Consider the following 24,114-nt stretch of genomic DNA (forward strand, 5'->3'; position numbering starts at 1 on the left):
AACGCGAGAGAAGACGGACCACTTATTTGAATGCACATAAACAGTATACAACGGGCGTAACAGAATACAGCGTTTTATTAATGCATGTCGTAGACAGCGAACCAAATTTATTTTGTCTACGATTGAAGCTGCTGTACGCTCTACTACAGTGACCCGATTAGTGTGGAAGTGAGCGCGCAGTAATGACTGGTGGAATAGTGTCGTTATACGAACATGGAACAATTTTCACACCCAAATGTCGCCGCAGAGGGCGCTTAGCCCTGGGCTAAGCGTTCGCGCATACTTCGTTAGCCCGTGCTAAGGTCTAGACCGCGTCTTAAATTCGGATCAGATTTAACCCGTACTTAGCATTCCTTAGCACGTTTTCTTAGCACGGGCTAAGGAATTTGACCTCTTAGCTCGTGCTAAGGAGCTGTGCGTGAACGCAACTAATATGTAAGAATATTTTATTGTGTTTTTATTCGTTGCGATACACACAAGGCATTACAAAACATTACTGTAAAGCATAATTGAATTGAATTATTAATTACAAATAAAAGTAAATACAATAATTACAGACAAATATAAATTTGTAAATTCTCATTGAGTGTATATTTAATATATACCATATAGCTTAATGACTTTAATTTTAAAATAGATTAAGACAGATACTGCAACAATAGTAATTTAATCTGGCGAGCCGTTTATACAAAGCATTATCAAAAGACGTACACTGGTCTCTTTTTCATCCACTCTGCAATCCTAGGACGACTCTCCACACGCTGCTTCAACGCATTTAGCTTGGGATAATCTTTCAGGACTTCCGGTCTCCACTCAACCATTGGGAAGCATGTGTCAATAAATGCTAAGTCAGCCAATGTGACCTGAAGATAACAATGAGAAATGCACACTTATTCACTAAAGTGTTTAATTACTAATTCACATATACATGACCCATCAATGTGAATGTTACTTATTTTACATATGCAATTGTATATGTTACCATATATGCATATACAAAACAGCTGTTTCGATTATTAACCTACATTCAGATAGACCCAATTGTGCAATTGAAGAAATAATTACACAGACAATGAGGCAGATGACCAATAGTGTTATAATATTCGAAGTATTTAGCCTACCTTATCTCCGACAAAGTATCCATCACCACCATTGTTTTCTTTCAATACACGTTCAAGTCCTTGTAATAACAAAGGGAAGGCGTCGTTATAATATTTGTCCATCAATTCTTGCTTTTTTTCTTTGGCGAAAAATATCTCTGCCAGCCATTTAAATATGTCTTTCATTGTGTCTGTTATCATGTCGATCTTTGCTTGGTCAAATGCATCATCCGCATATAAACCTGTGTAGTCAATACATTTAAATATTGATATTATATGTATATTTATTCTTTAGACCAAACTCATAATAACATAGGGAGTCAATTCAATGCATTCAAATTTGATATTGACATGAAATAAAATTAATCCAAGCAGTGAAATCTATTCTTCGATCTAACTGCGCAATCAGGGGCAATAGGGCTATTTATATATTGTATATTTATTTGTGAGACAAGAGGCAAAATAATACTAAGTTGCATTGGTCAATACAGAGATTCATTGCAATGTATAGATATTTTAGTTTGATATTCACATAGGACAAAATTAATTCATCCAGCGAAATATTTTCTTTGATGTAAACATTAAACGACTTGCGCAATCAATATAGATATAAATGTCAATGCCATTTTTGCTCTACTTGCATTTCATGAAAGGTGTCATGGATTCTGTATGTCCTACATAACAGACAATTCATTATTGTGTAACTGAAATCAATCTTTAATTTACGTTATTTGATTACCGTCCGTCGAAATAAATTAATGATCTATTCAATGTTCACATCAATCTTTGTTTGACCTTTCCCGGTAGTACTTTAAGCGATTAAAAAAAATGGTTAATATATAGCAGCACGACTTATGTAAGTGAGCGATGAGTAACAGGGGTTTTAAAGTATAATTATATTCCCCGCAACAATTATAGTCACATTGGATTCTTCCAACATCCCCTACCATGTCGTCTTGCTAGAAATCTGGCTATGGCTTGACTTTCTCCAATGGTCACTCCATCCACTTCTAAGATTGGTGCCCGTGAGAATGGAAACCCTGAAACATTTCAATACGAAAATCAATTTAAGTGAGATCATTGAATTAATTTTGAATGCAAGGTATTTATTATAAAATTATTTTTTTGACATGCATTTACCTTGTAATGTTGTGTAATTTAATGTTGTTCGGACATGGATTTCAACACTATAATCTAAATTATTATTGTATAGCTAATACACTCTAATAAATACAAACAATTATGAGCTGAGGGGGTAACAGTTAACCATAGTTGTACCAACCCCGTAAAGTTTTAAACGATTAGGCGCAACCAGGACAAATGGGAAGAACCCCTAGTTTAGTAACAAACACTGCATTTTTTGAAAGCCAAAGTTGTTATGGCAAATTATTACGTGCACAAACCGACAAGATTTCTTCTTTAAAATGCCTAGATTGTACCACGTCACTGTGTTGTGAAAGGGGCGGTCGAGGTGCGGGGGACCAAGGCGTGCGTGCAAAAGACGCGGAGGTGCTAGTGTCGTACCGCAATGAATACACATTAGTTCTTTACAGCTTTATTCTTTCGAACTGTCAGCTGTGTCGTACCTTGCCACCTCCTTTTCTCTTTCTTCTCTCACAATCTCTTACGAACTCTATCACAAAATCTAAGGAGTTGCGGAGTACACATGCGATCAGCCAATCGCTATAATCGTTGCCACGATCACGTGATTACCAGTGTTACACGGTTAAAGCTTTGCTACCAGTAAATACAATTAAATCTGTCGATTTATTACGGATAAACCAGTATTCGGCCCCATGGGCCTAGACGTCCGCGTATTGTCTTCAGCAACCAACCACACGAATAACTCAACAGGCCTATGACAATGTTGGTAAATTTATTTGGCCGAATGAATGAAACGTTCGTGCTGGACACGTTTCTTTGTATGTGCCTTATTGACGTTAAAGACAAACAAAACTGGCTACCACTTGAGAAGACGCCTCCACAGGCGTGACTAGGTTAATGCACGCGATTTTTTTAACACACACACGGAAAAAAATCATTCAAAAATAGCGCCCTCCACATGCGTAAAAAGGTTAATGCACGCGTTTTTTTTAATTTTTACACACACGAAATTTTCATTCGACCTCACACACGTCATTTTTTAAAAACACACGTCATTTTTAAACACATTATTTTAAAATACACATGTCATTTTGAACACACGTCATTTTAATATACTCATCATTTAACACACACACATCATTTTTAATGCACATACATTTAATGCACATACATACACACATCAATAATTTTTAAACACACAAGTCGTTTTAAAACACACACCATTAAAATTCAGTCACGCCGTTTTTAAAATGCACACATCATCTTAAAACGCACGCACCACGCCCTCCAATACGTACGTAATTTTGAATTATTAGTACGTCGGGTCCTCGTGACAGCATCGTATGCCTGGACCGTTCCCCATCTAAGAGTAGTTTTGAAAAATATTAGTTTTATGACGCCGATTGCGACTGAAATTGAGACCTGAATCTATGACAGGGTTTATTGAGTAATTGTTTTTTTTATATACAGTTAGAAAGTCCCAAAGAATGCAAAACACGGAAAAGTTTAGGCGGAGTATGTCTGCGTGTTATCAAACAAATCGGAGTGTCCGATACGTGTTCAGTTATAACCCCGATACTTTACTCATTCCTCAGCTCCTGAGAGCAAGGTTATTTGTAGATATGCTGGCGATCGCCACTGTGTCTGCGGAAGTACTATGGGAGATTGCATGATGGGAGTGAAAAGTCTTTTGATCAGTAAGATAATTTTAGAAAAGTGAAAACTAGAGTGACTGTGAAATGAAGATTGGTTTTAAATATAAAATATCATGAAATCTGGATGAAATAATGAAAGGAAATTGAACGGGTATGAAAGGGCAGTAAACTGATGTGGCAAGAATGCAAGGTCAGAATCTGGGGGTTAAAATACGTCACAATACATCCATCATCATCCATCGGCTGTCAACAACTATGGATGACGTAAAAGTCTTGATTTGCAGTTTGCGCGAATGGCCGGGAAAAAAAATTATGCCAATTCTGTGCTTCAGTAACAGTATTTGCTGCTCTTTTGTGCAATGGAAATTAATTCAAGAAATGCTGTCAAAGGACATTTCCTTCTAGTAACAACCCTGGGACGATTATTTTGAGGAATACAGAGAATGAACATACAGAGAATTAAAAAACAATTTTGCTTTTGAAACCTACCTTGTTACCCTGTAAAATATTGAGATGCGCGAAAATTTAAATAATTCCGCCTCAGTGACCATAACTTGAAAACTGAGACTCAAGAACCAAGTAAAACTCAGAACCAAGTAGAAGATGAGTATCACCTACTGATGTCATGCAAAAGTTATACCCCCGATAAAAATGTCTTATTTGAAATTGAAAAAAAAAATTGTCACCAAAGACACAATTCATAGTCTTGCTAAACAGTGGTCTAACACTCCCTTCAGCAAGGTACCTAAAGAAGTGTTTTGACAGCAACCCCAGTGACAATTTTCTTTCCCAGTTAAGTTTTGCATTTTTTCTATCTTTTTATTGTATAATAATTTAGTCTTAATATTTTCGTTCTCTGTTACAGTAAATGTATTAGCTTAGTCTTTTTGTATGTTTTTATTTTATTTATTAAATTTTTTTAACCTTTTATTCTTTCTTAAACATTTGTAGCCATTGCCAATCCCCCCGGGGAATGTGTAAGTGTTTATAAAATTAATATTATTTAATTAATGACCCCGCACATTAGTGATTGGTCTTGGATAGTTGAAGAGATTTTTAAATGGGCTACATGATAGAAGTATTCGCCGTGACTCTAGACTTTTCATTCGGGTTTATACAACGCTTACATGTTACTATCAGGAAGGTTTAATGTCTTGTTTGTATTTGCACAATGTGAAAGAGGGGTTTATTGTCAAAATGTACTAGTATATGGGTGGTTGTATGCATATTGAACTATACAAAATTTGAATTATGTCACCAAACTGTACGTGTTGACGACTTACATGCAATTGTAAGATGATATTTCTGATATACTCGAAGTGAATCTCAGCACTGTGTTTTCTATAAATGTTATGGTTCGGTTAATAATTTCCTGGAAACTGTACAGAAAAACACAGACTTTCATTATTTTTTGTTCATAGTTTTTCTAAATTTCAGTTTTTATTGTTCATAATTATTTACAGCATTAACACTTTTTTTTCTGTTGTGAAACCATTTCCAGTTATTATGATTGTGTACATGACAGCTTTGCCCCACACAATAAGACATGTATGGATATGTGCGAGTATGTTTCATGGGCTAATAGGCCACTTCTTTATATCCCACAATTGTTGGTAATTCTAACTAACTACTATTTCGCAAAATTTGCGTAGCCTTGCTTCTACTCCCACATTGTCCTTAATAGTGGAGGTTAATACAGACATATTGTAAATTACACAGAGGTAACACTACAATACATTTCCCTTTACATTCCCTGGTATTACACAACAGCCTTTGTGCTGAGGCAGTTATGGTTCATAACCATCACCAGTTCTCTTGTAGTTATTTTGTATTTGTTCACTGGAACGTGCGGACGTTGGCTCTGAGCTAGTGGTGGTTTTAGCACCAATGTTCGATGGGTAACAGTGTAGCGTGAAAAAATAATGACGTGACCTCTAGTTGGCTACAGATATGAAAACTGGTTTGACTTACTACTAATGCCTGGTGAGCTCTTCAGTTTCGGCCATTCATCTTTCCGATCGATTACTATGTCTTCATATTCAATTCCAGCCTCGGCAAAAACCAAGCGAGCTAATTCGGCACGTCCTCTGAACTGGAAATATACTAGCTTATACTGCGACATGTTGGTGTTCACTAACTGTAAATGAGATAACGAGTAACCTGACCTGGTTAGGTGACGTGGTTTAGACTGTATGGTGCAATTGAGTGGCATAGTACGAATGGAATTAACATAATGTGATGTCTACACGTGTAACCAAGCGCGGGTTCAAGGGGGGGGGGGTAATTTTAACCCTCTTTGTGGAAAACAACTGTAAAAAGATTAGGAATATTTTGCTTAGAGGGCTGGTTTCGGCCTCCGAGATCCGTGTTTAATTCCGATATGAGGTACGTGTGAACATTGTCTCCGGTTAAAACAGTAGTAGGTGAATACGTTATGTAAAAAAGTCTGAACGTAGAGTTAAATACAAATCACTATGATATGTTAACAGGTCGCAGGTCAGACTCACTGATAAGGTACAATAGAACTACTTATGTGTTTATTAGTGAGATTAGAATTGATTTGGTGACTCGCGTTGTTACTTTACAAGTCACTGAAACGTCTGTTGTTTTTAAACTGCTCCGCCGGTATTTGCGGCCACAACGGAAACAAATGTAGTACTAGTATTAAAAAATGATCGTAGATTAAGCTGAAACAAAATTGTATGCAAGCATACATTCCTGTGGCAAATACGTGACCATGACGTCAACACCTAACTTAAAACTGCAATGCTGTGTCATGATTTCCCACAATATACCACAACCAAATGTTCTGATCATTGCACTTCCCACACCACGAATCACAATATTTCGGCCACAACTCCCCTCTCGTTCTTGTCAACAAAAGTCAGCAACATGAAATATTAATGTGTGTATAGTTAATCACACGAGTAACCGTGCCGGTTCAAGTATGAAAGCACTGCTTTTGGTCACTATCTTGGGCACTAGGCCGAACAAATACTCGACACTAAAAAGTGTGCCTATTACGGAGGAACCTGTCAGTTTCGTGGATTGTAGATCTTAGGGGGTCACACTGTTTTTTTTTATTTTGGACGTAGGCGTACCTTATTTCTGATTTATGGCAAAGGGTCAAAGTTTTTGACTCCCATGTGCGAAGCACACAATGCGTGTTCGTCTGTTCCACTGGTATTTTGATGAAACTTTGTACATAGATGATCTGAACTTATGCGCAGATTTGAATATTTTTGGGTAAAAGTCCGTGCATCTTAATTAGCTAATTTGCATAATAATTTGCTATTTTTTTAGCTGTTCCATGACGGTTCCACTGATATCTAAACAACCACTAATTGGATTTTGATGAAACTTTGTACATAGATGATCTGAAATAGTATTAGGTTTTGATTAGTTTTTAGTAAAAATCCGTGCGTACCAATTTCCTAATTTTCATAATGATCAGTCAATTTTTGGGTTTTTCCATTGATATCTCAAGTACTAATAAAACTTGGTACATAGATGGTCTGTTACCTCATTAGTTTTACACTCAAATCTGTTCATATTAGTTTTCAGCTCTTCCATCAATATCTCAAGTAATTTTGAATTATTTTTAATGTGTCTCCAATAGTTTCAGCACATGGGAGTTTTCTAAGCTTTCTTTGATTCAAGTTTGAGTCGTTAGAATAAACACAATATTACATTAATCATGTTTAACATACACAACATTTATATATTTAGCATTATTAAGAATTTACAAGACAATGGTATGCAATGGTGATTATCCATGCACAGTGATATGCAAAGAAAATCACGACAAGTAATTTAAACTAAGACAATTAGGATAGATACAGCAACAAGAGTTTCAATGCAAGATGGTCTTTTATTAAATGCAATACTAAAGATCACACACTGGTCTTTTCTTCATCCACTCAGCAATTCGTGGACGACTTTCCACACGATTCTTCAATGCATTCAACTTAGGATAATTCTTTAAAACATCTGACTTCCAATCCACCATCGTGTAGCTTATATCGGCGAAAGACAAGTCAGCCAGTGTCACCTAAGTGTAATGAAATGACATTCGTACATTTCATAAATAACTAGATCTGACTAATATATTGATTTCTTCAGTCACAGACAAATATGCATAAATATACATACCAACATCAAATCGTCTTCTCATGAAATGTTCATTATTGAACTGAGAAATTCAGTCAATAAACATTTGAAAATTAGAAATTAGCAGTTATTTTATCTCATAGTTTCCATCTCCCATTACCAGTGTTCTACGCAGCCATTTTAAGTCATTTTGTGTGATAACATCACATTGTCTTGTCTCTTGCCTCGAATAAAGCAACATCCAGCACCCACAATAAACATTAAAACAATTATGTTTAACTGCGTGCACACAACAATTTGCAGCAACTACATGTGAAGTACTTGGTATAAACGATCTTCAAAGACATTCAAATCAATACACACCACAGGACTGCATATCTTACAGTATGTCACCTGATCTACTCACACATCTGACAACTACCGATTTCAATTGAAAATTCACATACTTTTTCGCCTACAAAATATCCATCACCACCATTGTTTTCATTCAATACACTTTCAAGTCCTTGTAAAAATACTGGGAAGACCTCGTTATAGTATTGTTCCTTTAATTCTTGTTTATTCTCTTTGGCATACCATATAGCAGATAATCTTTCATATATATCTTGCATTGTGGCTGTTATCATGTCTATCCTTGCTTGGTCAAAGACGTCATCTGCATACAGACCTGTGTAGTCAACGGAGTTAGATGTTGCATACACCAAATTAAAAATACCGGACATTCAATGGAAATTCTCAATCATAATTCATATGGAAAGATATACACGCCATACTTGCTTTTCCAATGTTGTTGTCACATACAACCTTTCTTAATTATTAATTTGTATGGTTGTTCCTACACAAACTTGTTTGACTGGATTGTAGAACGTGCAACATGTCAAAAAGCAGCTCAACAAACAATTCTCGTCGGTAGTTTCACGAGATCCCGCGTTATGCGTGAAAGGCGTGCACCGAACGACTGCCGCAAAAATTCAATAATTTGATTTTGAGATTGAATTTCTTTTATTATAGTTAAATATCGAAATATAAATCTTTCGGAGGAGAATGTGTTGTTGATATACCTTTACTCTTTAATCTACATGTAATGTTAACTTCAGCATTTGTCCAATCCCACGCGATGTTTTGACAAACTAAGACGCTATAACCTCACACATAATTTCAAACATAACGCGGGATTTCGAGAAGTTAGGAAATTGTATATTATCTATTACGATAAGCCATCCAGTATGAATACAGTCAAACAAATAGTGTTTCTGTTGATTGCATGCCATCATTGTCGCCTATGAAATCAACCTTTCATACCACTTCGCGAGAACAGTCATAACGAAAGTTTATAAATTTACAGCAAGATTCTAATAGCTTTTTGTTTACTGAGGACGCTGTCTAAAATTATGACATTATTCGTGATCATTTTATATGAAATTTTGAAAAAAAATCATTCCAGTGCTCAAATATTCCAAATAGAATAGCCCGTCGCACTGTGACGTCATTTGTTTACGTTTTTGCCAAACACTGATTGGCCCTAAATCGTGATCTGCTGCGACAACATTGTCTGTAACACATATTAGTATATATAATAACTATAACGGTTCCTGCTAGGAAGTTACTGCGCAGTGCGGCGGTCAACTCTCAAGCAACAAAGCCCTTGTAAATGTACCATTTCCCTGGAAGTAGCAAGACTTTTGTGCAGAAATACGTATTTAATATGTATTTTTTTGGCTGATATTCGACTTTCGGGAAAATCATCTATAAGTCTTTCAAAGCATCGATATTATTTTGATTTGTAGTCGTCAATAAATAAAAATTATGTTTTTGATATGTTTTACTGTATTCTAATGATACAACCAAAATCAGTTTTAACGGCATGCCTGACATCCTTATACGTCGTTATGGCGTTACAGAATTGCCCGTCACTAGAGGGCGCTAATTATATAAATACTAGTAGTGTTTAAAAAAAATCTCAATATGCAGTTCAATAATTCCTTACCATGTCGTCTTGCTAGAAATCTGGCTATGGCTTGACTATGCGCAATTGTCACTCCATCCACTTCCAATATTGGTGTTCGTTGGAACGGAAACCCTGAAAAATGTCAACGTGTGATACGAAATATCAAATATACTGAAACAATTTAGCAAATTGTAGACGATAACAGAAATACCACAAATGGTTGTGTCTTTGTGAAAAGTCAAAACCAAGTAATGGTTTGGTGTGCTAGTTGATGGATATTTAATTTATAATGAACAGTTTTTATTATTATAACTTCTTTCGAAAAAAGTGATTTTCCTGTTAATACATGTCACAAGACAAGTCCAATAATACAAAAGTGCATTATTTTGTTCAAACTTTTGTAGAGAACGACTAGGCTCAACCTTATTTCAATATGTTCCAATCAGATATAATAGACTTAATAACGTTGTTAAATTTTGGTATCACTGTTGCACAGAGCATAACTCAATATTGTCATATTTCAAGTTTTCATAATTCATCATGAACAAATTTAAATCAGAAATTCTACTAGAAAAATTACAGGAGGGAAATATATTTATAAAACATATAACACACAAATTTGAGAGATAAAATAGCACAAGGTATTTACAGGAACATCATTATTTTGCATAGAACTTTTTGATGAAAAAATATGATATCTGATGCAATCATTTCTTGCATCCACTTACACTTCAAAACAATATAAAAACTATACACTATTGAACGTCATTTTACATTTTCCGAAAAATAGAAAAGTTACCAAGCTCAGGAAATTGATCATTGGATACGATAACAATCGTAATGCACTACACCCCACGTGTACCTGCGGAAGCGTGGGATGGACTCTCATTTAAATACTCGACTAGAAAGCATTTCCCAGATTGCCAGAGAGCTACAAGGCTGACAGGAATATTGGAAACCATAGTCAATTCTGAATCACTTATGACTATTTTACGAAGTTGCATGCATTCACTACTTTTTACTACTATTAGTAGAAATGGTGAAAATGTAAACAAGCTCTCCCACGATATCAACATTTTGTCCATCACGTCTGCGTGTAAAGGCTCTGTTTCTATTTCCTTATCTCTGTAATAAGCTTCTAACTCGCTAACTAGGGCAACATCTATTCCACCAGTTGTCTTAGTGCTGGGAGTCCTTTGTTTTTGACGAATGTCACTGACTTAGATTGGTCACAATGCGCAAATTTCTTGTTCTGAACCTCGCCTAGAAAGTGGACTAGTTCGTGCCTGCGGGCAAGCATTTTCAGCATGTTACAGTAGCAGGGGAATTGAGTCCCAAGGGACGATAACAACACACGCTAAAAACGCAAAGGCTCAAGGGTAGACGCTTGTTTGTAAACAATGACACGCTATGGTTATCTGACGCATGCGCAGGTGACGACTCCCTGAATGAGCCATCCCGATTTCGAGGCATTACCATGGTTTCAGATAAACGTGGACTATAGACCTTTGATCACTCTTTTTTTTCACATAGCATCGCAGTCATTATGGTTGCTCACAGTGAAATGTCAATGCCAAGAACATATTTACATTATGCGGTTGACACCAAGGCCGAAATGAGTGACTGCGCAGGAATAGCTACAAATTGTTACTATTTCAGGTAATAAATGGTTTTTGCATCACGTGTGAACTTATTAAACATTAAACCAGTTATAAGTTTTCTTCACTCATGTGTGAATGTGTATCGATATATATATGGGAATAACAGATGAGTGAATTATTGATAAGGTCAACAGGGACATTACATTGATTTATGTTCACATTACATTGATTTATGTTCCCTTCAAAATGAAGGCGAGCATCCTTTCTGTACTTAATACACCAGTTATGATCCGGGCATGAAAGACGCCAATAACATTCCACTTAAAATGAATGCAAACAAACACCTTCTCTAGTAAATGATAATTTCCAGTAAAAAACCCGCGTCTACAAAAAAACCCAATCCCCCAAAAGCAAACACCTCGCTCTAGGAGCGGAGTAATCAGAGGCGGCGGTACGTAATTTTGCATTGGGGGGGGGGGGGTCTGCCTTCGCTGCGATCTTACTAGGGGGTCCGGGGCATCCGCTTCCTCTTAACATTATTTTAATCTAGACCCTCTGAAACGCTACTTCCCGCATTTTGAGGGGCAAATTTTGCTGACACAGCTTGATTGGGGGGGGGGCGGACTCTGCAACCCCTCCTCCAGTGCCACCGCCACTGGTAATAAATTTGAACTGACGAGTGAAGCGCCGCGCAAGTGTAAGTATACCTGCACGTCGCTACAATAATCCTTCGTGTTCAGAAATAGCGTATATTTAATAATGTAGAGGCGCGGACATCGTCAAGTCAAATTTCTTACAGACAGCATGCAGAATATGATAGTTTACACATACAAAGTCAATTAATTCATGTACCCAGTTATGATCAGTTATATAACTAACACTGTAGAAAAACGTAATGTAGTCACGAATAGGCTCCACTGATTCGACTTACTGCTAATGCCTGGCGTGCTCTTCAGTGCCGGCCATTCTTTATACCAATCAATTAGTTCTATTACGTACTTAACTCCGGCCTCAGCAAGGACCAGCCGAGCCAATTCTGCACGTGATCTGAAGTCATACAAATACACAAGCTTGTACTGCGACATTGTGTGAACAGGCGAAGCAGTATGATAACACGTGTAGTACCGTGTGACCTTGCCGTGACCTTATTTACAAGCCAGAATTATAGGGGGCGCTATTGTTGACCGGGTATTGCTGACCGGTTTCCAGAAGGTACGGGTACTTTCTAAAAATGTCATCACAGTGTGCAGCTTGGGTAAATAACAAATCGACAGATATAAGTCAAAAATATTATTACAAATAAAAGAAAAAATATTTTGTTAAATAATATAATACTTTTGTAACAATTACCGTAGAAACGTCACTTTTATTTACAAACATCACAGGTGCAATAATTTTGGTATAAGCAATATTAAGGATGAAATTAGGGTTGGGATAGAGAATGGATGAGGATCAGAGCAACTATAAAGTTTGCTGTGATGTTTGAACATTTTAAAACAAATAATTATTATAAAAAATACCGGCGACGTTCAAGACGAACGACAGAAACACTTGTAATATTAGTGGTTATTCACTATTGACAAATTCACATTGAGTATAATGTCACTCAAAAGTGCTTACATGTACTGTCGTGGCCAGTTGTCGTATTTTCAGACTTTGTCGCGAGGTATGTTGTTATTTCAACTGTACAATATAGTAGTATACAAACTGGTTATGTTGTTTTGTGCCTGTCAGAAGGAAGTGATCCTACCTTATACATACCTATGTTATGTATATTTAATACACGAACATTAAAGTATCTTAGAGTTGTTTTATTTTACTTACTTTTGACAACATTAGGTATGGTAATCTGCAAGAATGCTTGTTATGTGATATTTACTTTACATTTTATATTTGTATTTTTATTATATTTGAAATTGTCATCAACATATCTGCCTTAAAGAAATTAAAATCTAAAAAAAAGCTTACAGCGAGATGAAAATAGAAAAACTACTTAGGTACTTAAGGACTAGGTATTTAGGAATAACATACGTGTGGCACGTATCGATCAGAAGTAATGGTAACATTATTGCAAAAATACACTGCTTTGTTATGCAAATTGAATCATAGAATATCAATAGAGCAAATATACATCAGGTTGATAGTAGGTTTGGGAATGACGGGAAGGGGGTGGGGGTGAAACGATACATTATATTATCTTGGCGAATAAAGCTGTTTTTGATTCTTTAAAACTACCAAGGATATATATAATGTTCCACTATTGTCGGCCTTGTTGTCGACCATTCTATAACAAGTCTTGTCGAAACAGTTTGGGGACAAACCGCATTTACGATTAATTTTCAATACGTTACGGAAAGAGTTCGTATTCAGTGTGTCCCATTGACAGGTTTCCGTTTCCCGTTCATGAGGCCACGCGTCATAGAGACATTATTATTTGAACTGTCTAGTGACTTAAGTTTTCCAGTGTCATTAACAAAAAAATGTTCAGATCAATAAACATTATATACAAAGATTATATATTTTAGAGCGCTTTTTTAGGTAGTATTATTTTACATACATGCGATACAGCATTGAACTGATATTGGAGTCACGTGATCACAACACATACTGCGAATCAGCCTTGGCTTTTGATAACACAGCTCACAATTGGCAACTGGCAACATGGTCATGTGACCACTACACATATACTGCGAACCTGTTCGTACTTCTCCTTTCATTCGTCAAATGTTGACAGTCTGTAATGTCGCAGTATAAACTCGTCTATTTCCAACATAGGTCACGGGGGGAATTGGCTCGGTTTGTGTTGGCCGAGGCCGGAGTCAAGTACGAAGATAAACGAATTAATTGGCCTGGTGATTGGTTAGCACTGAAAAGATCGCAAGGCATTAGTCGTGAGTAATATCTATTCCATTTGTTAAGGGGATTTATATTTTTATAATTATAATTCTTTCATCACTAAAGCAATGTTGTATAATCATGTAACTCCATTCTGTGGTATGCAACAGGACCATGCGTGAATATGCTATTGTTATGTTAGTTATATTGATCATCATACATAAACGCATCTTTCCTTTAATCCTATAATAACATTTTGACAATTTGTCAAATATGATTTTTTTGTTTACTATACAGCCTGAACCATTTATTTATATATCACTACACACGCTATAAACTCAACCGCTATATGCATTGCTACAGCTGGCATTGTACACTCGACTGATAACCAGTAATAAAACACGGCAAATTGCAGGGGGTTGAATGCAAAGCACGTTATCAAACAAAATGAATTAAAGCTTTTAAACCAAGTGAAATCCACATCATAGATAAATGAACAAACCCAAAATACATGCACAAGTGTTATTTGTATTGCACCTTACGTACTGTCATCTGCCAGGGTTTCCATTCTCACGCACACCAATATTGGAAGTGGATGGAGTGACCATCGGTGAAAGTCAAGCCATAGCAAGATTTCTAGCAAGGCGACACGGTAAAGATTTATTGTTTAATGTCAACTACTACGACTTAACTTGCATGATAGCCAATGATAATTGTTAAGGCTGATGAAGGTACTCCGTTACGACTATTTTTTTTACAACATTTCAAACATACATGCAGCTTTTGAAACAGTTTTCAGAGGAGAAGTTGATCGAATGGCCAATGTTTTCAACAACTTATATTCAAAAAAAGAAAAACGATATTAATTTGTTTCACTTTTCCTTGGTCTCTGTTCTTCAAATTCAAAACGAAATTGTATATACGTATATACATATGCATACCTTCATGAAATGCATCGTTTCGTGACGAACATAAATCAGTACACTCGGTAGAATGTTCGTGTAACTATATTTTACAGTCAATGGAATTTATATGTTTTGAATTAATTGTTAAATAATGTGTGCATAGATACTAGAAATAACAGATTCTCATCTTCGGCAAACATCAGAGAAAATAGAAGGATATTCAGTCCAACGTTTTAATAGTGTGAGTTTCCGTATTGTGATTTTTGATTTACGGGTACGTAAAACAAAATTACATTAACGGATGTAACTGATAACTTTTCCAATGAAATCCTTAGCACCCCGTTGGCAGGCCAGTCACACTGGTTCTCGCCACAAGAGGTTACGATCCCCCTTGCCAATTGTTAAGAACAACTGGAACTAATATATACATGAACAATTGTCCACCTATGCGGTTCTGTTTGTGCAGGAGTTTTACGACCGTATGCCCTTACTGACGTCAACCAAACTTGTTATCTGGGAAGTTGGCACCCAAGGCTCACAGGTGCTACACCTTGCCCAAGGGTGACCTGGAGGCAGTTGTGGCAAAGGGTAACCTCATTCTCCCACATCCATAGACTGGAGTAAATCGCAACTTTAGCCATGCACGCTAAGAAGCAAAATATGCTTTGTGCCTGGCTAGAATGAAATTGTTTTGAGCGACGGGGTGGTAATATTATGAACCACCAACCAGGAATCCGAAAGTCTTGTTGAACCAGACGAGACGTGATGTTCATAAAAAGGTAGAGTAGGTTATCATTAGACGAGCAATCAAAAAAGATATGTTGAAGAGTATCGACCTCATCACAGAAAGGACACTTATCAGAACTGTTCAGACGGGCTTTAAACAGAAATCTCCCAGTTGGAAACGTACCATGAGAGATACGCCACTGCAGGTCCCTATATTTTCCAATAACTGGTGCTTTATAACAATCGTGGAAATTGGGCTTGGCATTTTCAGGTAGGCTCAGTATGTCACGCCAACAGTATCTAGTTTTTGTGGATGATGACTGACGTAGAGAACCTGAATCAGATATTTATAAAGTGCACCCATTTCAAATTTATAAAGTGGTAAGCTAAGGTCATCAGAAAAGTGGAGTTGAAAGCTGAGGTGTGAAAGAGAATGATTGCACTCGTTTTTACTTTTGAAATAGGTGTTGATTGTGTCTTTCCATTCTGTGGGGATGGAATCATGAATAACCTTTATACTGAGCTGAAGAATACGCTCGGAGCGGATTTTAATTCTATCTGCCAGATCAGCAGTACCCAACCAGATACATTTTGTTTCCTGGACAAGGTCCCTGACTTTGTTTACTCCTGCATCCATAAAGTGTCTGAGTTCAAACGGTTCATTTCCTATGGGGTGTAGAATGAGTGGATTGTGAAACAGTGGTTCGTTGAGAATATCAATAACGTTACTATCATTATACTTACGCATTTTATCAACAGACTTCCAACACTGGAGGAGTTCACAATGGCAGATGACGTAGAGGTGCATTAATAGTGATACATAGAAGTTGACTGGCAAAGTGCTCAATACTTACTTGGTTAAAAAAATAGTCAGTGAATTTAAAACAAGGATGGTTATGGTTGTTGTACAGGTATCTTTGAATGTAACCGAGACGCATAGCGCTGATGCGCGTTGGGAGGTGCGTGACGTTTTGCCCACTTTTTTCCAAGGGGAGGTACACTGTTTCGGTAGAGACCCAATGTCGGCCTTGCCAAAATAATTCAAGCAACAATTTCTGCACCTTCAGAACTACGTCCATGGGTGGTGCTAGGCTGTTAATACGGTACAATAGCTGTGAAGAAAGCAGGTTATTAATAACAAGTGTGCTCTCTCTGTAGGACATGCTATGAACGAAGTGATTCCAGAAATTAATTTTGTTATTCAGTTTTGACACAAGTTCATCCCAGTTCTGGTCGGTATATGTTTGGCTGTTCCCAAGATAAACACCCAACACGTTCAATCCCACACTATTCCATTTGATGTTAAGAGAAGAGTCAGTGTTGTTGCGCCAGCTACCAGCCCATAGCCCTTCAGATTTTTGCAGATTTATTTTTGAGTTTGATGCCCGCTCATACACTTGTAACCAGTGAGCAAGTGAACTAAAATCCTGTTTACGGGTTATGAAAAATTCAACATCATCAGCATAAGCAGTAAGTTTACAATGATGTTTATTACTGTGTGGTATGACTAACCCTTCAATGTTTTTATCATTTATGATTTTCTGAAGTAGTGGTTCAATGGCTATAACGTAGAGGGCAGTGGACATTGAACAGCCTTGTCGAATACTCCTAACCACTGTGATGGGTGTTGTGAGAGTGTAATTAATGCGAATCAGAGACTGGGCGTATGCATAAATGAGGCGAAAATATAAAATGAAGCGGTCACAAAAACCGAAGGCATAAAGTGTGTTAAAGAGATAGCTATGGTTTATTCTATCAAATACCTTTTCTTGGTCTAGGGCAACAATGGCCAGAGGAGAGTTAGTAACGTAGGCATAGCAATGCTCTCACGTCGGAGACTAATGTTGTCATGAATGTGCCTGTTGGGAACGCTACAAGCTTGACTAGTCTGACGTCTGGGTGGACAATGGTGCCAATAACCCCGCGCAGTCGCACTGCAAGATTTTATAATCACTGCATAACAGACTCACTGGTCGCCAGTGTTTTAGCTTGGTGACATTACCTTGCTTAGGAAGGAGACTAACAACTGCTCTAGTACAAGATAGAGGGAGCGCATTTTCGTTGATGGCAGTGTCATGATTTATTTCCATGTATTTCGGTGAGGCCGCTTTTTGCAGTAATCGCGACTTTCACTGATGACCCTGACCCTGAATGATCCACACCTGCTCGTGACTTGTCATGATCAGCTTCATTCGTATGTTAGGGAATTAGTGATTGGAACAACTGGCTGATATAATGGTCGACTATGGAAGTATGGAAGTTGGTTAAGTCAACGAGGCACCGATAAGTATGCGAGTTATGTCCCGAATCGGGGGCAATTAATCTAACATTATGGTGTGTTAAATACTTTGCGTGATTGGCTATATGTGTGAAGGCCACACCTTAGAGTCTTTTAACTTCTCTGTAATTGGTTAACAGTTGGAAAAGTGAATAAAGTGGTCTCGGCATGAGAGAGTCAGTCGGGGGTACGGCCGAGAAGCAACACGGCTGAGACCAAATGTAACACATTTCGATTCTCTGTGTGTCTTTGTTCGATTGAATGGGTGGCGAACTTCCCGATCACCGGTTACCTGACTTGAAGGTTTAATAACTCGATAATTAAGCCATCATAGCAGCAGTAAAAACTTCACACAGATCTCTTCCAATAATGTGCCAAAACGTTTGGTCAAACTCGCTTGGTATCCCATCAATGCCAGGCGTACGCCCGTGTGAAAGCATTTTGACGGTAGTGCTCATTTCGTCAAGTGTGATCGGTTCGTCAAGGTCGTCACGGTCGGTTTCACTAAGCTTCGGGAGGCCTTCAAAAATGTTATTTTGAGCATTGATGTCGATGTTATCGGGAGTGTACAGGTTTTTGTAAAAATCATGTATGAATTTGCGAATTTCAGTTTGATTTTCAGTGAGTGTGTTATCTTGGCGCCTGAGCTGAAAAATCGCCTTTTTATTGCCATTCTTTTTCTCTACCTGGAAAAAGAAGGAGTGACACACATCACTTTCGTTTAGAAACTGATGTCGCGCACGAGTAGTAAGACCAGTATTTTTATGTTTAACGAGGTGTGCAAGAAGTCTTTTCGGTGTAGGTGTTGGAGAGCAGTGCATTGCGGGTAGTAGTGCATTCAATGGCTTGGATTTCCATTTCCAAAACGTGTTTTTCTGTTTTGTGTTTATCTTTTTTAAATGTGCAATATTTCTGGGTTAGTAATTTGATTTTGTTTTTCCCGATGTCCCACCACGCCTGGATATTCGCATAATTGTTTCGGAGCGATTGCCACTTCGCCCAAAACTCAGTGATAACAGCTACGTAATCATCGTCTCCTAAAATCCCGGTGTTCATACACCACACAGGACTCTTATGTTTACCACCGTCTATAGCGATGATGATGCTATCAAGAGAATGATCAGAAAACGCTAGCGCACCATTACTGGTATTGATATTTTTAATTTTACCGCGCAAGCACTTGCTGATGTAAATTCTATCTAAACGAGCGTATCACCACGACCCCAAGTAAAATTCAACGTGTTACCATGGTGCTGACGCCATGCATCACACAGTTTGAGGCGATGCAGGACAGATTTGAGCAGCTTGGCAGTGCGCATGTCAGGTTCTCTACCTTTATTACGATCTATTTCAGGTTCAGTAGCGCAGTTAAAATCTCCTCCCATTATGACAGGGTCGTTGTTTAAATTACTAATAAAATGTTCAAGCTTAGAAAAAACATTCCATGCGCTCAGCGCCGTTGATGGGTGCATACATATTTATAATGTGAAATAAGATATTATTAATTTGTGGAAAACAAGATAGCTACACCTGCGCGATTAACAGTGCCATGAGAAAAAATACAAAGGCCACGCCACACAAGTTTCCATATGTTTTCATCTGATGCAAGAGAATGCGTTTCCTGTAACATATACAAATTGCATGGGTGGTCACGCTTAAGATATTCAAATACACTATATCGTTTAAGAGCATCCCGACAGCCATTAACGTTGTATATTGCGTATGTTATTGAGCTTGCCATCATGAGAGTGGAGCTTTTAAAAATCGGCCATAAAATTACCAGTTCTGATTTATTTGTCTGTGAATGCGCGCTTTGTCTGAAGTGTTCAACTGCTGGGAGTTTCGGTAGTTCATTAGGTGTCTAGCAAGTATCTTCAGAATTGGGGCAAAATTCAAAGCACTTGTCTATAAATCTACGAGAACGCAGCGTGGACACCAAAAACTCTTTAATATTTTCATTTGATATAGCTGTTTCATTACTGTCAGTACACGTTGAAATCTCGGATATCGTAGACCCTTCATTGTCTCTACATTCACTAACAGTTTCCTCCATTTCGACATTCGTTTGATCTGGGAGATTTGGTGTGTTTAAAACGTCTTGAGACTGATCGGTTATCCCACTTAAGCCAAGTGGGATTGCAGAAAGCGGTGAGTAGCGCGGAGATGTAGCAGTGAAATCGAGTGAGGGTGGTGGTGGAAATGAAGACAACACAGTATCATCGGGTTGTGGCACAGGGTTACACACTGTCACATTTGCATGAACATGTGGAAGGGGTTTGGAGGGCGAAGAGGGTGCGGGAGGCGAAGATGATGCAATGGGAGGGGAAGGAGGGGTTTGTACCCTCTCTTCATCAATTGAAATATTTTCTTCAATAATTTCTATTTCATTTTCATTTCCATCGTTGCGCTTTTTGAGGATCGGTTCAGTGTTATTTTCATTATTTATGTTGTCACCATTTTGTGTTTTTCTGCTCACTGGCGATTGTGAACCCGTGCGTTTTTTTATCGTGTTCTTGGTTGAGCCAGTAGCCATATTATTTTGTATAGCAGTATCAGCTGGTGTTGTGACATTTTTATCGGTTATGTCATCGTTTTTGTCAGTCAATGTGCCAGTGGTATTTAAGTTACCTTTTACCTGTTGCATATCTGTTGTTGAGTTATTTTGATTACCATTGTTTTCACTGTGAGTCATTTGCATATCCATTGATTGTGAGTTTGGACATGTTTTCCGTGTGTGTCCCTTCATCTTACATGAAAAGCAAGTCAGTTCATCGGATGAAACATAAATGTTGTACGATTGACCATGTAATAGGCAATAAACCATTAATATTTAGATCTTTTAAATGAACATAAACCTGCCGGCGAAAAGACTTAACATGCTTTAGTGTTGGATTTTTACACCCGAGTGGAATCGCTCGCACTGCGCTCATAACACGCCCATAGCTGGCCAAGGCGCCAGTAATACATTTATCTGGCAAAAAGGGGGTACATTTGATAAAACAATTTTAGTTGAGGGACGGACCAGAGGTTCGACTGACACATATAAATCTCCAACATCAATGCCAGCGGCAGAGACCATATCAACCCATGAGAAATTAGATAGAAAAACAATGACAGATCGGTTCATGCGAGAGGCCGCCACAATAGTAGTAGCCCCGATCAAATCAGCAATTGCCTCCACATAGGTTTCGACTGGGATTCCATCAATATTTTCACACCTTATTGCATGATTTCTCGTTAACTGACTTGTTGGCGTTGAAGGTGGTCGTGTGTGAGCGGCAGCCATCTTGGTCGCCGACCACCTTGCCAAGAACACTCCAAAAGGCACCAACATATGTTAAAGTAAACCAGAAAGTTCACGTAGTGACAATAACAACAAAACAGAACGCCTATGGCAAAAATCACAACTCAGACGGAAGCAAGACACCAAAACCAGGCGAAAACGCACGGAGCGCTGGAAACGACGTGCTCACTCGACCAGTTTGTATTGTATTGTATTAATAGTCTATCTTTTCTCTGTTGGTTGCGTAATTTGAATTATGTTCATTACTGTTGCCTCAGTAATTACATTGATTACACAGGTCTGTATGCTGATGACGTATTTGACCAAGCTAGAATAGACATGATAACAGACACAATGAAAGATATATACGAGAAGCTACTTGACATATGGTTTGCCAAGGAGAATAAACAGGAATTGATGGACAAATACTATAACGACGTCTTCCCTTTGTTATTACAAGGACTTGAACGTGTATTGAAAGAAAACAATGGTGGGGATGGATACTTTGTCGGAGATAAGGTAAGAAGATTGCTTTTTTTATATTTCGTGTTTTCACATCAGTATTGGCAAATAATAATTGACACTCTGAAAGACAGGTGTACATGTACTGTAGTTGATGACAAAATTGTACATCTTACATAATGCATGTTGATCTTTGTTGTGTGTGTGTCCGTCATTGTATGATTCACTGTCGGTGATAGCTTTCAATAGTCTTTGACATTTTACATTATATTTAAACCATGCGAAAATTAAGCTAAATTTTCTTTGATTCTCAGAACAATTTTTGTACTGTAATCATTGTAATTTTTAGAAGGCTACATAAATATTAAGGTATGTATTCGACACAATTCCGAAAAAAATTGTTTTCTTAACCTTAGGTGACGCTGGCTGATTTGTCGTTTGCTGATATATGCTACACTATGGTGGATTGGAGACCAGGTGTTTTGAATGATTATCCCAAATTAGATGCATTGAAGAAATGCATAGAGAGACGCCCAAGAATTGTTGAGTGGATGAAGAAAAGACCTGAAGCCAGCATATAATAATGAATTATATAAACGGTTTACTTGAATTATTTGTGTTATAGTATATGATTGTTTTAATTATGTTGAAATAAAATTAGTGAGCTCATTAATATCATGTCTTATTAATATCATATATATATATATATATATATATATACATATATATATATATATATATATATATATATATATATATATATATATATATATATATATATATATATATATATATATATATATATATACACAACCTCATACCATACTTGCGGTAATGTCGGTATACTAATACATCTCTCGTTTTAGCCATACTTACGTCTGAAATCATGCTCATTATAATTTAATATATTGCCATAGTATCAATGCATACTAAATCTCAAACAACACATTGAAAATAAAATTGATATAATTTACAAAAATTTTATTAATTAATGCTAATGCAATTAATGCTCGCAACCACTTAATGTAGGATCACAATTACACATTACTAATAATAAGTCTCAAGAGGTATATCTGGTAGTTGCAATAAATAAGTGAATAAATTGCGCTGCAAATAATAGTAGACTATTTTGCGATTGCTATGTGATGACTATTTTGATGGTCAAATACAATGACTGTGGTAGCACAAGTCTGTGGCATCATTATTAGCGATCCGCTCCGCTAGGATTGCCCTTATAATCACTTTTGTCGTTTTGTGTGTGTGTGTGTGTCTGTGTGTGTGTCTGTGTGTGTACATTTCCAGTGTTTTCACGTATGATTTCTTCTGTGATTTTTTTGACTTGGCCGATTTTTTTCAAACTTGGCAGGTAGGGCACACCTTCACCCTAGTTATAAGGAAAAATCAGAAAAAAAATTTTGGCCCACCGTTGCCATAGCAACAGCAAAAAAAACGGTTTTTGCATAGCTTCGCGCCAAATGTATCTCCTCCTACAAATTTGGGATAAAACACTTCAGACATAGCTCATTCTACTCAGCTTGAGTGTGGGCACAAAGTTACTATTTGAATTTTTGAGTTGGGGTAACTTTTCACCAGCAACGGCTCGGCTGGTTTTGTTCATACTTCACAGGTAGGTCGTGCCGTCACTAATTGGAAAAAAAATCCTGGCCCACCACTGCCATTGCAACATCCAAAAACTGATTTTTGAATACTTTCGCCCCAAATGTATTACCTCCTACCAGTTTTGTACACAGTCAGCTGGCATCGGTGTCGGTGTCGCTGGGTGTATATGATAAAGGGAAGTTGTGCAACCAAATTTGCAGTTTTTCGCCAATAAAAAAATAACTAAGGCAACAACTCACGGTTTTTCAGCATTTTTGTAATAAAGACATTATTCTCTATCAATAATCCGCCCCAAACAGGAACATTTCTACTAATTCTTGTGTTTTTTCGACGTTTTTCGAAAAACGTGCGATTAGGCTGCGAAAGTAGAACATTCCGGAGGGGGCGAAACGGAAGAGCCAAATTTAACGAGTAAAAATATAACGCGTATTTTGACCTCTATGCGGTCGTTGCCAAAGAGCCCCGCGTCCATCGCCTGGCGATGCTC

The 24,114-nt window shown here is 37.5% G+C and overlaps 3 protein-coding genes across 3 annotated transcripts; 1 reads left to right on the top strand and 2 right to left on the bottom strand.

Annotated features, from left to right (window-relative positions):
* Nucleotides 1-564: 564 nt before the first annotated feature.
* LOC102800532 (glutathione S-transferase-like) lies at nt 565-6,020 on the bottom strand. Its single transcript, XM_006824969.3, has 4 exons — nt 5,831-6,020; nt 2,048-2,140; nt 1,122-1,342; nt 565-863 (listed from the first exon to the last, which is right to left on the bottom strand). Exons 1-4 carry the CDS (start codon nt 5,979-5,981, stop codon nt 699-701), a joined length of 630 nt encoding a protein of 209 aa, XP_006825032.2. The 5' UTR covers nt 5,982-6,020; the 3' UTR covers nt 565-698.
* A 1,690-nt stretch (nt 6,021-7,710) lies between these two features.
* LOC144342951 (hematopoietic prostaglandin D synthase-like) lies at nt 7,711-12,674 on the bottom strand. The gene is made up of 4 exons (XM_085492781.1): nt 12,450-12,674; nt 9,957-10,049; nt 8,416-8,636; nt 7,711-7,910 (listed from the first exon to the last, which is right to left on the bottom strand). Exons 1-4 carry the CDS (start codon nt 12,601-12,603, stop codon nt 7,746-7,748), a joined length of 633 nt encoding a protein of 210 aa, XP_085348907.1. The 5' UTR covers nt 12,604-12,674; the 3' UTR covers nt 7,711-7,745.
* Nucleotides 12,675-14,258: 1,584 nt separating this feature from the next.
* On the top strand, nt 14,259-22,680 carry LOC144342952 (hematopoietic prostaglandin D synthase-like). Its single transcript, XM_078005803.2, has 4 exons — nt 14,259-14,409; nt 14,913-15,005; nt 21,844-22,064; nt 22,424-22,680. The coding sequence occupies exons 1-4, from the start codon at nt 14,259-14,261 to the stop codon at nt 22,586-22,588; spliced, it is 630 nt and encodes a 209-aa protein (XP_077861929.2). The 3' UTR covers nt 22,589-22,680.
* The last annotated feature ends 1,434 nt before the right edge of the window (nt 22,681-24,114 follow it).

This window comes from Saccoglossus kowalevskii, chromosome 18, assembly GCF_978046115.1.
Source record: "Saccoglossus kowalevskii chromosome 18, keSacKowa6.1, whole genome shotgun sequence".
In the NCBI taxonomy this organism is placed as follows: Eukaryota; Metazoa; Hemichordata; class Enteropneusta; family Harrimaniidae; genus Saccoglossus; species Saccoglossus kowalevskii.

Excerpts from the sequence above, each read along its gene's own strand:
- LOC102800532 (XM_006824969.3), bottom strand. The coding sequence starts at position 5,981 with ATGTCGCAGTATAAGCTAGTATATTTCCAGTTCAGAGGACGTGCCGAA. Across the intron at positions 2,141-5,830 it reads GAGCTCACCAGGCATTAGTA|GGTTTCCATTCTCACGGGCA; the intron begins GTAAGTCAAACC and ends GAAATGTTTCAG. Across the intron at positions 1,343-2,047 it reads ATTTCTAGCAAGACGACATG|GTTTATATGCGGATGATGCA; the intron begins GTAGGGGATGTT and ends TTGACTACACAG.
- LOC144342952 (XM_078005803.2), top strand. The coding sequence starts at position 14,259 with ATGTCGCAGTATAAACTCGTCTATTTCCAACATAGGTCACGGGGGGAA. Across the intron at positions 14,410-14,912 it reads AAGATCGCAAGGCATTAGTC|GGTTTCCATTCTCACGCACA; the intron begins GTGAGTAATATC and ends GTCATCTGCCAG. Across the intron at positions 22,065-22,423 it reads GATACTTTGTCGGAGATAAG|GTGACGCTGGCTGATTTGTC; the intron begins GTAAGAAGATTG and ends TCTTAACCTTAG.
- LOC144342951 (XM_085492781.1), bottom strand. The coding sequence starts at position 12,603 with ATGTCGCAGTACAAGCTTGTGTATTTGTATGACTTCAGATCACGTGCA. Across the intron at positions 10,050-12,449 it reads GAGCACGCCAGGCATTAGCA|GGTTTCCGTTCCAACGAACA; the intron begins GTAAGTCGAATC and ends GACATTTTTCAG. Across the intron at positions 7,911-8,415 it reads GATATTTTGTAGGCGAAAAA|GTGACACTGGCTGACTTGTC; the intron begins GTATGTGAATTT and ends CATTACACTTAG.